This window comes from Astatotilapia calliptera, chromosome 14, assembly GCF_900246225.1.
Source record: "Astatotilapia calliptera chromosome 14, fAstCal1.2, whole genome shotgun sequence".
In the NCBI taxonomy this organism is placed as follows: Eukaryota; Metazoa; Chordata; class Actinopteri; order Cichliformes; family Cichlidae; genus Astatotilapia; species Astatotilapia calliptera.
Genome location: NC_039315.1, coordinates 22,061,357 through 22,073,730, shown reverse-complemented (window position 1 = coordinate 22,073,730; position 12,374 = coordinate 22,061,357). Strand labels below are relative to the sequence as shown.

General features: G+C 42.0%; 1 protein-coding gene across 1 annotated transcript in view; it reads left to right on the top strand.

Annotated features, from left to right (window-relative positions):
• Nucleotides 1–9,236, top strand: part of LOC113036869 (von Willebrand factor A domain-containing protein 5A-like) — a 36,167-nt gene extending 26,931 nt beyond the window's left edge. The window contains exons 23-32 of the mRNA XM_026193438.1: nucleotides 1–5; nucleotides 1,454–1,474; nucleotides 1,760–1,780; nucleotides 2,013–2,036; nucleotides 2,133–2,147; nucleotides 2,744–2,773; nucleotides 3,362–3,505; nucleotides 6,833–6,978; nucleotides 8,697–8,820; nucleotides 8,926–9,236. The exon at nucleotides 1–5 is cut by the window's left edge and continues 19 nt beyond it. Coding sequence (XP_026049223.1) covers nucleotides 1–5; nucleotides 1,454–1,474; nucleotides 1,760–1,780; nucleotides 2,013–2,036; nucleotides 2,133–2,147; nucleotides 2,744–2,773; nucleotides 3,362–3,505; nucleotides 6,833–6,978; nucleotides 8,697–8,820; nucleotides 8,926–9,005 — 610 coding nt within the window. The 3' untranslated portion in view covers nucleotides 9,006–9,236. The remainder of the gene's footprint in view (nucleotides 6–1,453; nucleotides 1,475–1,759; nucleotides 1,781–2,012; nucleotides 2,037–2,132; nucleotides 2,148–2,743; nucleotides 2,774–3,361; nucleotides 3,506–6,832; nucleotides 6,979–8,696; nucleotides 8,821–8,925) is intronic.
• Nucleotides 9,237–12,374: the final 3,138 nt, after the last annotated feature.

Genomic DNA, 12,374 nt, shown 5'->3' with positions numbered 1-12,374 from the left:
GACAGGTAAGTTTAAAAGTGTTTTTTTTTTTTCTAAATTATACATCAAAAATGAGTAATTAAGAAAACATATAAAATAAAAAGCATTTTTCCATCTTTGCACATTTTAAAAAAGTTTGTAGAGTTTTTATATTTTCAGGTTTGCTTTGGTAGTCATTAATTACATTGGTAGTCATTTGTTGACACAAAGTGAAGAAGGCTGAATTGCTATAACCTTTGTGTTATTTTGAGTATTATTGAATAACTTCCATCCATCCATCCATCCATCTTCATCCGCTTTGTCCGGGGCCGGGTCGCGGGGGCAGCAGCCTAAGCAAAGAGGCCCAGACCTCCCTCTCCCCAGCCACCTCCTCCAGCTTATCCGGGGGAATACCAAGACGTTCCCAGGCCAGCCGAGAGATATAATCTCTCCAGCGTGTCCTGGGTCTGCCCCGGGGCCTCCTCCCAGTGGGACATGCCTGGAACACCTCACCCAGGAGGCGCCCAGGGGGCATCCTTGTCAGATGCCCGAACCACCTCAGCTGGCTCCTTTCGATGTGGAGCAGCAGCTGCTCTACTCTGAGCCCCTCCTGGATGGCCGAACTTCTCACCCTATCTCTAAGGGAGAGGCCAGCCACCCTTCGGAGGAAGCTCATTTCTGCCGCTTGTATCCACGATCTCGTTCTTTCGGTCACTACCCACAGCTCGTGGCCATAGGTGAGGGTAGGGACGTAGATCGACCGGTAAATTGAGAGCTTCGCTTTTACACTCAGCTCCCTCTTCACCACGACGGACCGGTGCAGCGTCCGCATTACTGCAGCTGCAGCCCCAATCCGTCTGTCGATCTCCGGCTCCCTTCTCCCATCACTCGCGAACAAGACCCCGAGATACTTGAACTCCTCCACTTGTGGCAGGAACTCATCCCCGACCCGGAGTGGGCACTCCACCCTTTTCCGGCTGAGAACCATGGCCTCAGATTTGGAGGTGCTGATCCTCATTCCCGCTGCTTCACACTCGGCTGCGAACCGTTCCAGTGCGAGCTGGAGGCCCTCACCCGATGAAGCCAACAGAACCACATCATCTGCAAAACTATTGAATAACTTGTACACTTGAAATAGTTTGCAAGCCAATCGTTGCGTTTTTCTTTTATTATGTCTTGCGTATTGACATCACGCTCAAACATTTCCATTTTATCTCTCTAGAGTGGTCAGGTTTATATATTTTTAAAAAGGCGCACATCAATGGAACAAACGTGTTCATTGTATTTGATTCTCAGAGCCATCATTTAGTCTGAGCTCAGTGTGTTTGTGTGTGCTGATTTCTTCATGTGATAAAGTGTTTTGTATGTACAAAATGTCATGTTGTGACATTATTCTAAGTACCTTTTGAACCACTTGTTTTGAATCATGATAAGAAGTCTAGTTAATACATTTTGTTAATGATAATTAATCTTATTCTTATCTTCTGTCTCACAGAATGCTATGGAAGCCTCTGTGGTAGGTTACAAGTTGTGTCTCTGTGTTGTAATTATTAACATCCTCTAAAGCAACAAGTGATGAAGATTGAGTTGTTAAAACTTCTGCAATATTTTAATTATTGAATAACTAATAACTTTGTAGACTTTAAAAACTGCTTAATGAGTAAATAATTATAGCAACATCAGAAGGCAATCACAGAGTTTTTTTTTCTTAATTACTGAATATCACCTATTTTTACCTTGAAGTTTAGTTAATACATTGTGTTACTGATAATTAATCTTATTCTTATCTTCTGTCTCACAGATGGTAATGGACGCCTACGTGGTAGGTTAAAAGCTGTGTCTCTGTGTTGTAATTATTAACATTATCTAAAGCAACAAGTGATGAAGATTGAGTTGTTACTATGTGTGTGATATTTCAAAGATTACTGAATAACTAATAACTTTGTAGAATTTAAAAACTGCTTAATGAGTAAATAATTATAGCAACATCAGAAGCCAATCACTGTGTTTGTTTTCTTAATTATTGAATATCACCTATTTTTATCCTTGACTAGAGTGTCTTCCATCCAGAAATGAAGGTAAGTTTAAAAGTTTTTTTCCTGCATTGTAACATAAAAAAAGAGTAAGTAAGATTTTTTTTAAAAAAACATTTTTAAATGTTTTTGCTTTCACAGCACTCATGGGTTGTGGTAAGGAAAAAAGTCTTTTAGTATTCTCTGTTTTGTAATTATTAACAGGCTGATGATGATGAAGGTGAAGGTTGAGTTTATTTTCTTCATACTCATATAAATCTAAATTGTATAAATTATTCCTGAACAGCAAGTCAAGGGAGGTCAGTTTAAAAAAATATGTTTACTAATTTCTACAGACACACACACACACAACAGAGTAAAGGGAAAAAATATGAAATAAGAGGCGCTCTGAGAGTTAAAACCTCCATCAGTGCAGCTTATTTTTTGGGCAATATTTACTTTTATTGTGTTTTTTCTTTTTCGTTTTTTTTAAATTACTTAAATTCATCTGTGAGGTTAAAAATCTGTTTCTGTGATTTTTATAAATATAGAAATTGTCTGCAATCACTAAATAAACTAACACATTTCTCTGACAAAGTTAGTATTTTACCCATTCTAAGCTTGATGTGAAATACACTTCATAGAGAAAAAGTTGTTTCATGTTATGTCAATTTCAAGAAAATTAACCATGTCATAATGATTTTTTTTTTTTAATGGATGATACTGTTTACTTAATGATTTTAACATCAGACTTTTAATTGTGTGTTGTTTAGCTCGATCGCAGGTCATGCGCTCTGCTAGAGGTGAGTAAAAAGCTAAATGTTGCAGAAACAGTGTGATTAAAAATACGTTAAATGGCTGTAAGCACGCAACTAAACACCACATGCGTTTGCCACAGTTGATCTTTAATTTTGCCTTGGAAGCCTTTAACATCTTGTGTTTATTGCGTTACCATTCCAATCCAGTGATAGTTGTTCTGCTTCTCAATTCTCAGGTCACCATTTGCTCCATGTTTTTAAATCAGCAAGAGACAACATATTGCTGCATTGTGATGACTGTTAAAAAAACATATGAACCAGTTCCTGACATAGGAGTCCAAGAGTTTTCATTGTCCTACATTTAAGAGAGATACCATTGCACTTGTTGCACATTTGCTTAGTCAGGACGCCCACAGGCAGTAGAACTGGAGCAGCTCCTATTTACTTTGTTTTAGATGACCGTTACTGCACTGGATGGATGTGGATTTCTATTTATTGGAAAGGAATAAACTTAACTCAGCATCAGTCATATGAAAGTAATGAATTACCAGATCACCCAGTTGGACTGTAGTGTGTGTGTTTTTATAATAATGACTTGAGCTTCATTGAGTTGTGGTCTCTCTAATCTCGCAGAACCTGATAGCTATGAACCAACAAACAAGTCTGACAGCAAAAAAGGGCTATTTACTCACATGAAGAAGAAGCTACCTGTCTTTTGGAAATCTCATAAGACGCCTACCAACTATGATGATGCTCGTCTAAACTTTGTGTCTGAAGGTAATGATTTGATTTGATTTGATATACCTTTATTAGTCCCACAAGGGGAAATTTCATAAGGCTGCCGACCTATTGCACGCAATGGTGGCGCCATCTTACCCTCCAACCATACATACATTACACAAAACATCACATGGGGAAGACAGGTCAGAGAGGTATAACAATGGAAAATGCACCACATGAGGAAAGATAAGGAGAAAAAAAATAACTCCCCCCAGACTGAGCTCCGACAGGGAGATCCGTTTGAGAACAGAAAAAAAAAACACCTCTGCACATAGCACATGAAAAAAAACTCTTAATACACCAAAGAAACACATGACAAGCAACAGGGGTGGGTAAAGGGTGAGAGACCGCCGAATTAGACAGTACATCCAGGCCTGCGTGCGCTGGTCTCCTTGATCCCTGTCAGCATCGGAAGGGAATAAGCGTCGAAGGCGTTTGGAAAGGGAGGGGGGATGAGTGTGTGCATATCAGTGTATATGTATGTGTGTGCGTGTCCAGAGTTCAGCTGAGACAGTGTCCTTCGCCCTGCTAGGCTAAGTAAACAGTCTTCCAGCCAACCCAGGTGGCCTTGCATGGAATGGGAAGGAACAGACTAAACACAGTCGTTATCAACCAACAGAAGCGTCCAGTTTCCATCATTTACAGAATTTCAGGGCACCCAATACATTCTTCATTGTTGTCGCCACATTATAGTCATCTTACCATAACACTGCACTGCAAAAAAGAGGAAAATGTGCTTTACTGTAAATTTACTGTAGAATGTCTTTGTATTTTCTCATACACATTTATGTTATACTATCATATTATAGTCCTTCAGCCGAGTATATGGACTACTATGAATTCTACTATATATATGTATATATATAGTAGACCAATCGGAGTCTGCGCTGCGGGACTGTTTTGATCACGCGGACTGGGAAATGTTTCACGTGGCTGCTAGGGACATTGATGAATACACAGACTCAGTCTGTGGATTTATCAGGAAATGCGTGGAAGATGTCGTCCCATCCAGAACAGTCAAATCCTTCCCAAATCAAAAACCCTGGATTAACGGAGATGTTCGCGCGGCACTGGCGGCACGGAACACCGCCTTTGCCTCCGCGAACACATCGGACTACAAACACGCACATTACCAACTCCGGAAGACGATCAAAGCAGCCAAACGTGAGTACAGGGACAGGGTGGAGCAACAGTTTGACAACCCTCGGAGTATGTGGCAGGGACTAAACACGATCACAGACTTTAGAGGGAAAACCAGCACACCGCAGACCACGGCCTCTCTGTGTGAGGATCTAAACGTATTCTACGCTAGATTCGACACAGCGAACACCATGAGACCGGACAGTGTGCGCACCGCGGATGACGTCAGTGCGCACACTGTGTCTGAGGAGGATGTGCGGAGGTGCTTCAGGAAGGTGAACGCACGCAAAGCTACTGGTCCGGACGGGATTCCCGGCCGCGTCCTCAAGTCATGCGCGGCTCAGCTGGCTGGAGTGTTCACGCACATCTTCAACCTTTCCCTCTCTCTGTCTGTAGTCCCAGCCTGCTTCAAAATGGCCACCATCGTCCCTGTACCCAAATCCTCCACCATCTCCTCATTGAACGACTGGCGACCTGTAGCCCTGACCCCCATCGTAAGCAAATGCTTCGAGAAGCTGGTCAGGGACTTCATCTGCTCTGCATTACCGGACTCACTGGACCCTCTACAGTTCGCATACCGCCACAACAGGTCCACTGATGATGCCATAGCCCTGACACTACACACTGCCCTGTCACACCTGGAGAAGAGAGACACGTATGTGAGAATGCTGTTTGTAGATTACAGCTCAGCATTCAATACCATTGTTCCCTCGAAGCTGGACAGGAAACTGCAGGATCTAGGACTGAGCAGCTCCCTCTGCAGCTGGATCCTTAGCTTCCTGTCTGACAGACGCCAGGTGGTCAGACTGGGCAGCATCACCTCATCCCCCATCACACTGAACACTGGTGCTCCACAGGGGTGTGTACTGAGCCCTCTCCTGTACTCACTCTACACCTACGACTGCACAGCCACTAACAGCTCCAACATCATTGTGAAGTTTGCGGACGACACTACAGTGGTGGGTCTTATCACCAACGGTGATGAGACGGCTTACAGAGAGGAGGTCAGCGCCCTGACCCACTGGTGTCAAGACAACCATCTCACCCTCAACGTCGCAAAGACAAAGGAGTTGATAGTGGACTTCCGGAGGTGCAGAGAAGTGCACACCCCCATCACCATCAACGGCGCTGCTGTGGAGAGTGAGCAGCTTCCGGTTCCTTGACGTACACCTGGCTGAGGATCTTACGTGGTCAGTACACACAAACAAAACAGTGAAGAAGGCGCAGCAGCGCCTCTTCTTTCTCAGGAGACTGAAAAGATTCGGCATGAGCCCCCGCATCCTCAGGACCTTCTATCACTGTGCCATTGAGAGCATCCTCACTGGATGCATCACCACCTGGTATGGCAACAGCACCGCCTACAACTGCAAAGCTCTCCAGCGAGTAGTGCGGTGCTCTGAACGGATAATTGGAGGTGAGCTTCCCTCCCTCCAAGACATCTACAGGAAGCGGTGCCTGAGGAAAGCGGGGAGGATCATCAAGGACTCCAGTCACCCCAGCCATAAACTGTTCAGACTGCTTCCATCAGGAAAGAGGTTCTGCAGCATCCGGTCCCGTACCAGCAGACTGAGAGACAGCTTTTTCCATCAGGCCATCAGACTGCTGAACACTTCATAGACACCTCAGCTTCACTACTGGAACTTTAACATTATGCACTCCATACTGTACAGTAACGCCACTGTTTTGCACATGTCTCACTCTGTATATTTTATTTTATATATTTTATTTATTGTTTACTCTATTTAATTTGTAAAATATGTGTACACACACACACACACACGTAGAAAAATATTTAGTATACACATCCAGGAATGCATATACTATTATATATTGTACATATATTTATTAGTTTCAGATGTAGCCATTTTGTATTTTGCTTGTTTACATTATTGTATTTTGCACAACTCTGTTGCTTGTGAAGCTCGCACACAAGAATTTCACTCACATGTGCTGTACCAATGTACCTGCACATGTGATGTGACAATAAAAGTGATTTGATTTGATTTGAGATATATATATATATATATATATATAGAGATAGATAGATAGATAGATAGATAGATAGATAGATAGATAGATAGATAGATAAAAATTATATATGTATGTGTAATAATAGATATATAGAACTAGATTCAACACTTTATGTCCAGTTATTATTTCATCTTTGTACTTTATCTCTTTCAGCTGCTGTGCAATTGCAGCCACCCAGAGATCCTTTGCTACAGTTAGTCTTCCTTCAGGAGGCATCTGGCTACTGGCGGCTTGATCCAGCTCTGGCTACTGCACTGGGAAAGATCAGCAAGGAGATGGAAAAGTCAAAGCCTGAAAAGGTGGGTTGTTGTCAATTTTAGTCATTACAAAAAGTGAATATATGGGTGTTAATCAAATTTTATAGTACACATTAAAGAAAGAAATTTAAGAAATTAAACTGTAACATAACATAACAGATGAAAATTAATTCAGCTGTACTAAAAACTAGGGCTGGATATTGTCACTGATTTCTGGAATCAATTCAATTCCGATTCACAAGGTCCCGATATTCGATTCTATCCACGATTCGATTTAATTCGCTTCGATTTGATTTGAATCGGGGGGAATTTTGCCTCAGACAGTCAGAAATATCATAATTCTGATCACTTATCAGTGCATATCCATATTATCCATAATATCTATAACAAGAAAGCGGGTCCGCGCTTTGTGTTTACGTATTTGTGCAGAATCTGTGTACCTGCTGCCATTTAATGTTTTAGCTGTTTGGTGGTTGTCAAAATTTTGTGAGGTTTAACCTCAGATTCTGGTGTTTCGGGCAAAATAAATTTATATTAAAAATTGATTCAGGATTTTAATGAATCGATATCATGTTATCCAAGCTAGAATTGATTTTAATCTATAAATCAATAATCAAAAACTACCCCTAGTAAAAACTGGCAAAAAATACATTATTTATATTATCACAATTGCCAAAAGTAAGATCTAAACCCTTGTGTAGCATTTTTTTTTACAAATCTAAATGTAGTTGTGTGCAGAACACTAACTTGTTTTGGTGTATCAACATTCACATGTGACTGGCTGCCTGTTGCCATTTTAGCTGTAGAGACAGGGAGACAGGAAGACGGATTTAAATGCAAGCATATCAGGAAAAAGTGACGAAACGAGCGAAAACGTAAAATGAGCAGCAACTAGCTGCATTTCAATGACATTGGAGACTGCAAAGTACAGTGCAGAATTTAAAAAATTGGGAGCTGTCTAAAGTGAAACCTGTCTTTGTTTTCAGCCATTTTCCATCAAGGACAAAAAAACCTCATTTGTGTTCTCCCTAGTAGTAGTAGTAACTGCATAAAAATAAAGCTTTTATGAAAACACTGAATGAAAAATTGTTTCCTTGAAAAAGACTAAAATTACTGTTCAGTACTGAATGTTAGATAAAATAAACTATATTCAAAGTGTCTTTGAATGGCAGAGATGCAGAAATGTGTGAATATACTGCAGAGCCATGGCTCAGTGTCTGTGTGTCTAAATTAGTCTCACAGACCTGAATATGATACTTGAAGCCATTTGTATTTCTGAACCTGTTTGATCTGCTGCTCACCACTAAGAAGAACAAGCATCAGTTTTGGACTTTTAACAGTATTTTTATAGGTTTTACATCTTTTCCCGCTGATTAAAAACCTCCCTTGTGGCAATTTATACTACACAAAGCGATTAACCAATAAACAATTAAATGACCGAGATGTTAGTTTTTCACTTTCAACAATAGAAATTTTGAGGGGTTTTGTGACTAACAAAAACTGGACAGCCTGGACAATGAGATACAATTTTACACATTTATTTCTTACAATTTAAGTCCAAAGAGTCGTACTGACAGGTTTCCTTTTTTGTCACAGCAGGTTTTTCTTCATTATGTAGAAAAACTTCTTCACTGGTCCGACCCACTTAAGAGCAAAGTGGGCTGAATGTGGCCTACGATGTAAAATTTGTTTGACACCCTTTCTCTGTGTGTGTGTGTGTGTGTGTTGCCTGTTTTATTTGTCTCTGATTGGGGAATTAGGGCAACAATGAAGTGTGGGCCACCATTCTGGCTCTGATCTGGCTTCATGCTTTTAAGATGGATGCAAAGGATGAGTGGGAGCTTCTGGCTATGAAGGCTGCCTCATGGCTCCGTGCTCAGAATGGTAGTAACACGATAATAACAGAAAATGCTGCATATCCATGACACAAAGTTAAAGTGAGCTATTCTTGCAAATTCATTCTTTAATCCTTGTGTTTTGTGTTCTTAGCACCATGTGTGTCAGAGTGTGTGGACGCTGGAAATGTCCTGTTGGGTTCCAGCGTGAAGAAAGAAGCTCTGGGACTCTGAGAGTTTTTTCAAATTGGCTTCACCTTAAGAGCTAGTTACACCATTAAGCCTTTTGATTCAGTGTTGTGTCATACTGTCTTCTTCATTCACCTTCTTCACTGACTGTGTGTTTATACATCATTCTGCATTTAATCATTAGTTATTACTAATCTCGGCTCTCTTCCATAGCGTGTCTTTTGTCATGTCTCCCTCCCCTCATCTCCAACCGGTCGTGGCAGATGGCCGCTCCTCCCTGATCCTGGTTCTACCAGTTTTTTTTCTTGGTAAAAGGGAGTTTTTCCTTCTGCACTATAACCAAAACACTTGCTCATAGGGGAGTCATGTGATTTTTGAGATTTTGTTTTCTCTGTATTATTGTAGCATATTTACCTTACAATATAAAATGCCTTTAGGCGTGTGATGCCTTTTGATCAAAAGACAGTAATTAGGGCATGATGTGATTAAGTTACATAAGCAAAGTGATAAATAAGTTCATAGTTAATAAACATTATAAGTAAATTTATGCTAAAAACGGTTAAAATATTTTGGTTTTGAAATCTGATTAGAGTAAGACATCTTTATTACAAGCGATCTTTGTATATTGTACGCGCGGCAACGGGCGCGAGAGAGCACTCACATCACGAACCTATCTTTAACATACTTTTCTCCCGCAACTGTAGAATTTGTGAACAAGTGCTTCGGCAGAAATAAGAGTACACTCATGTACACGCTAAATGTGCCCTACACACTTGTGCTTTGGGAAACGTTCGTTTTAGTGAGTATTACTGTGTTCAGGAAGAACTTGGATATGTGTTTACATGGAATAAAATGTGATGCCAAAGTAATGCACGCATTTAAGTTTGTCATTAAGATGTGTGCATTGGTGAGAAATTTTTTGTTATTTTGTTCATTTCACTTACAAAACTGAGAAGAATCCTTGGGAGAGGAAAAGGTTTAAAAAGGTCTTCAAAGTCAAGAAAAGCAAGCCCTGTGTGGAGATCTCTTCTGTTGTGTTTGCTGGCTGTTTAGCTTCACATTGTTACGTGTTGTGAGGGCAGCACAAGGCAACTGTTGTTGTGATTTGGAGCTATATAAACAAAACTGGATTGAATTGCACTGAATGATGCCTACAATGTTATATTTATTTTTAATCTTTAATTTTTATGTTGTTGCAATCGTTCTAAGTGCTTAATTCAAATTGTTTTACTTGTATTTCCACGTGTGCCTTGAACTGAAAATTAAAAACTGAAAATTCAAGTTGGTGCTTTGAATGAAAGGGGCTCCAATCTTAATTGCTTTTATTTATTATGACTCCTTGCGTGTGTTCTGTAGAATGTTTATAAAGAAAATCCTCCAAGTTTAAGAACTGACTACTATGGATAAAGTGAATGTCCCTAACTCTGTCCTTCTGAGTCAAGATCAACAGCCTCACTTCAAGAAAATGAATAATTATAGTTCTTTTCCTCTTCAAAATACAATAAAAGATATCACAGCAGACTTGTGATATTGCCATAGGTTGAATACAGGAAAACAGTATCGAATTATACTAATAACTGAAGATCTACCATGCAGCTTATTCTTTCATCACTAACGATCTCATTGGATAGCTGAAGCAGAAAACCTCTGCCTTCACCGGAGTACAACTGCATGCGTGTCAGTGATGGGTCATGAGCAAAACGCTTTGAAGTGAATCAGAAGAGCCGACTCCCATTGAGTGAGAGCCGGTGTTGTCTATAATATGTGAAACATATGTCAAATGTATCCCTCATGAATGATATCAAATCAACTTGAGCCACAGACAACATTCCCGTAACAAGGTAGAAGCCGCAGTCAGTTTTTGGCAGTGACTTTTATATATCCTTTATTTATGCAGTTAAAAAACCAATCTTGTTGACATTAAAAATGGCTTTTGTCATTGTCTTTTGGACAGCAGAAATTGGCCCTGATCCCTCACTCTGATCAGTGTTGGGAAGATGTGGCCATGGATGGGCCAGCGCATCCAGTGTGACAGGGAGAAAAACAGTGGGCAATGTGTGTTTTCTCGTGAGGCGAAGAGATCTATGACAGCCCGGCCGTATCTCTGCCAAATCTGCTCCACCACCTGTGGGTGAAGCCTCCATTCTCAGAACAGTGGATTCCCCCTGATCAGGAGGTCCGCCCCCCTGTTCAGAATTACTGGCAAGTGAGTTGCTTGAAGGGAGAGGAGCCGTGTGCTGCTCCACACAATTATTTCCCTGGCTAACCTGTATAGCTGTTGGGAACGGGTACCGCCCTGGCGGTTGATATGAGCAACTACAGTGGAGTTGTCTGTTTTCACTAAAACATGTTGAGCTTCTGAAAATACTTCTGAGCATCACCTAAGCCTGACAGGTTTAGCCACAAGGCTCTCTCACCCGAGACTGCAAGGCCCATAACTTGCGACACCCTTGGACTGCTCCCCTGGAGGAGCGAAGAATGAGCTCATTAACCACGCAGATTTCATCTCAGAGAGCTGGGTTTGGGGAACCAGAGTCAAGCTGACGGCTCATGTCTTCCAGAATTTCTGCCTGATATGCTGATAGCAGTGTGACTGCATTAAGCAAGCATACTGACTGTGCAGCATATTTGTACATCCTTTGATAAATAGATGCCGTGAAGCAATCCATCTTGCTGGGCAAAGAAATGCCAGAAGAAGCTGAGACTGCCCTGCGGTTAGGGTGAAGGTGATATGCCACTGAAGGCTCCACTGCTGGGGGTTCAGTCAGCCCCAGTTCACCCATCCCCTGGATCTCAAGCTTAGAGCAGCCCTTGGTCGGAAGCTTGCTTTTAAAAGGGCTTGACCAGGAGTGACTCATTTCTTTCATGCAGGCAGAGACTGCTGGCAGAAGCTGCTTTGATGGCAGCAGGGCTGGTGGGAGCCTCTTGCCATCATACAGGTCGCGTTCTGCCCCTTCGGTATCCCGGGCAGCTGGCCATGGGATGCCTAGCTTGGTAGAAGCCCGTTTGCAGACCTCGTACAAATAGCTGTCCTCCGGGGGTGCAACTTCAGCCCCACTCGGTGGCCTGGACTGCTGAGGAGGGAAGGTAGAGTCATCCTCCTCCTCATCCATGTCCTCTAGGTTGAGGAGGTCGGAGTTGGCATCGCCCTCTGCATCTTCGCCACCCGGCTTGCCCACATTTTGATCGAGAAGGTCCTCGAACAATGGGGGCATGAGCGGGGACTCTTCTTCCTCCAGCTGGAGGCTCGCGGATGACGGATATCACTCATAGCAGTAGCAGCCGACAGGCAGGGGTCCTGACTGTTCGTTACTGCTACCCTCAGCCTCCTTTCCAGGACTTTCTCTGGCATCAACGCACAGTGTGGGCATCCCTGGGGGTCTGCCAGTGAAGCCTGAGCATGCTTGGCACCCA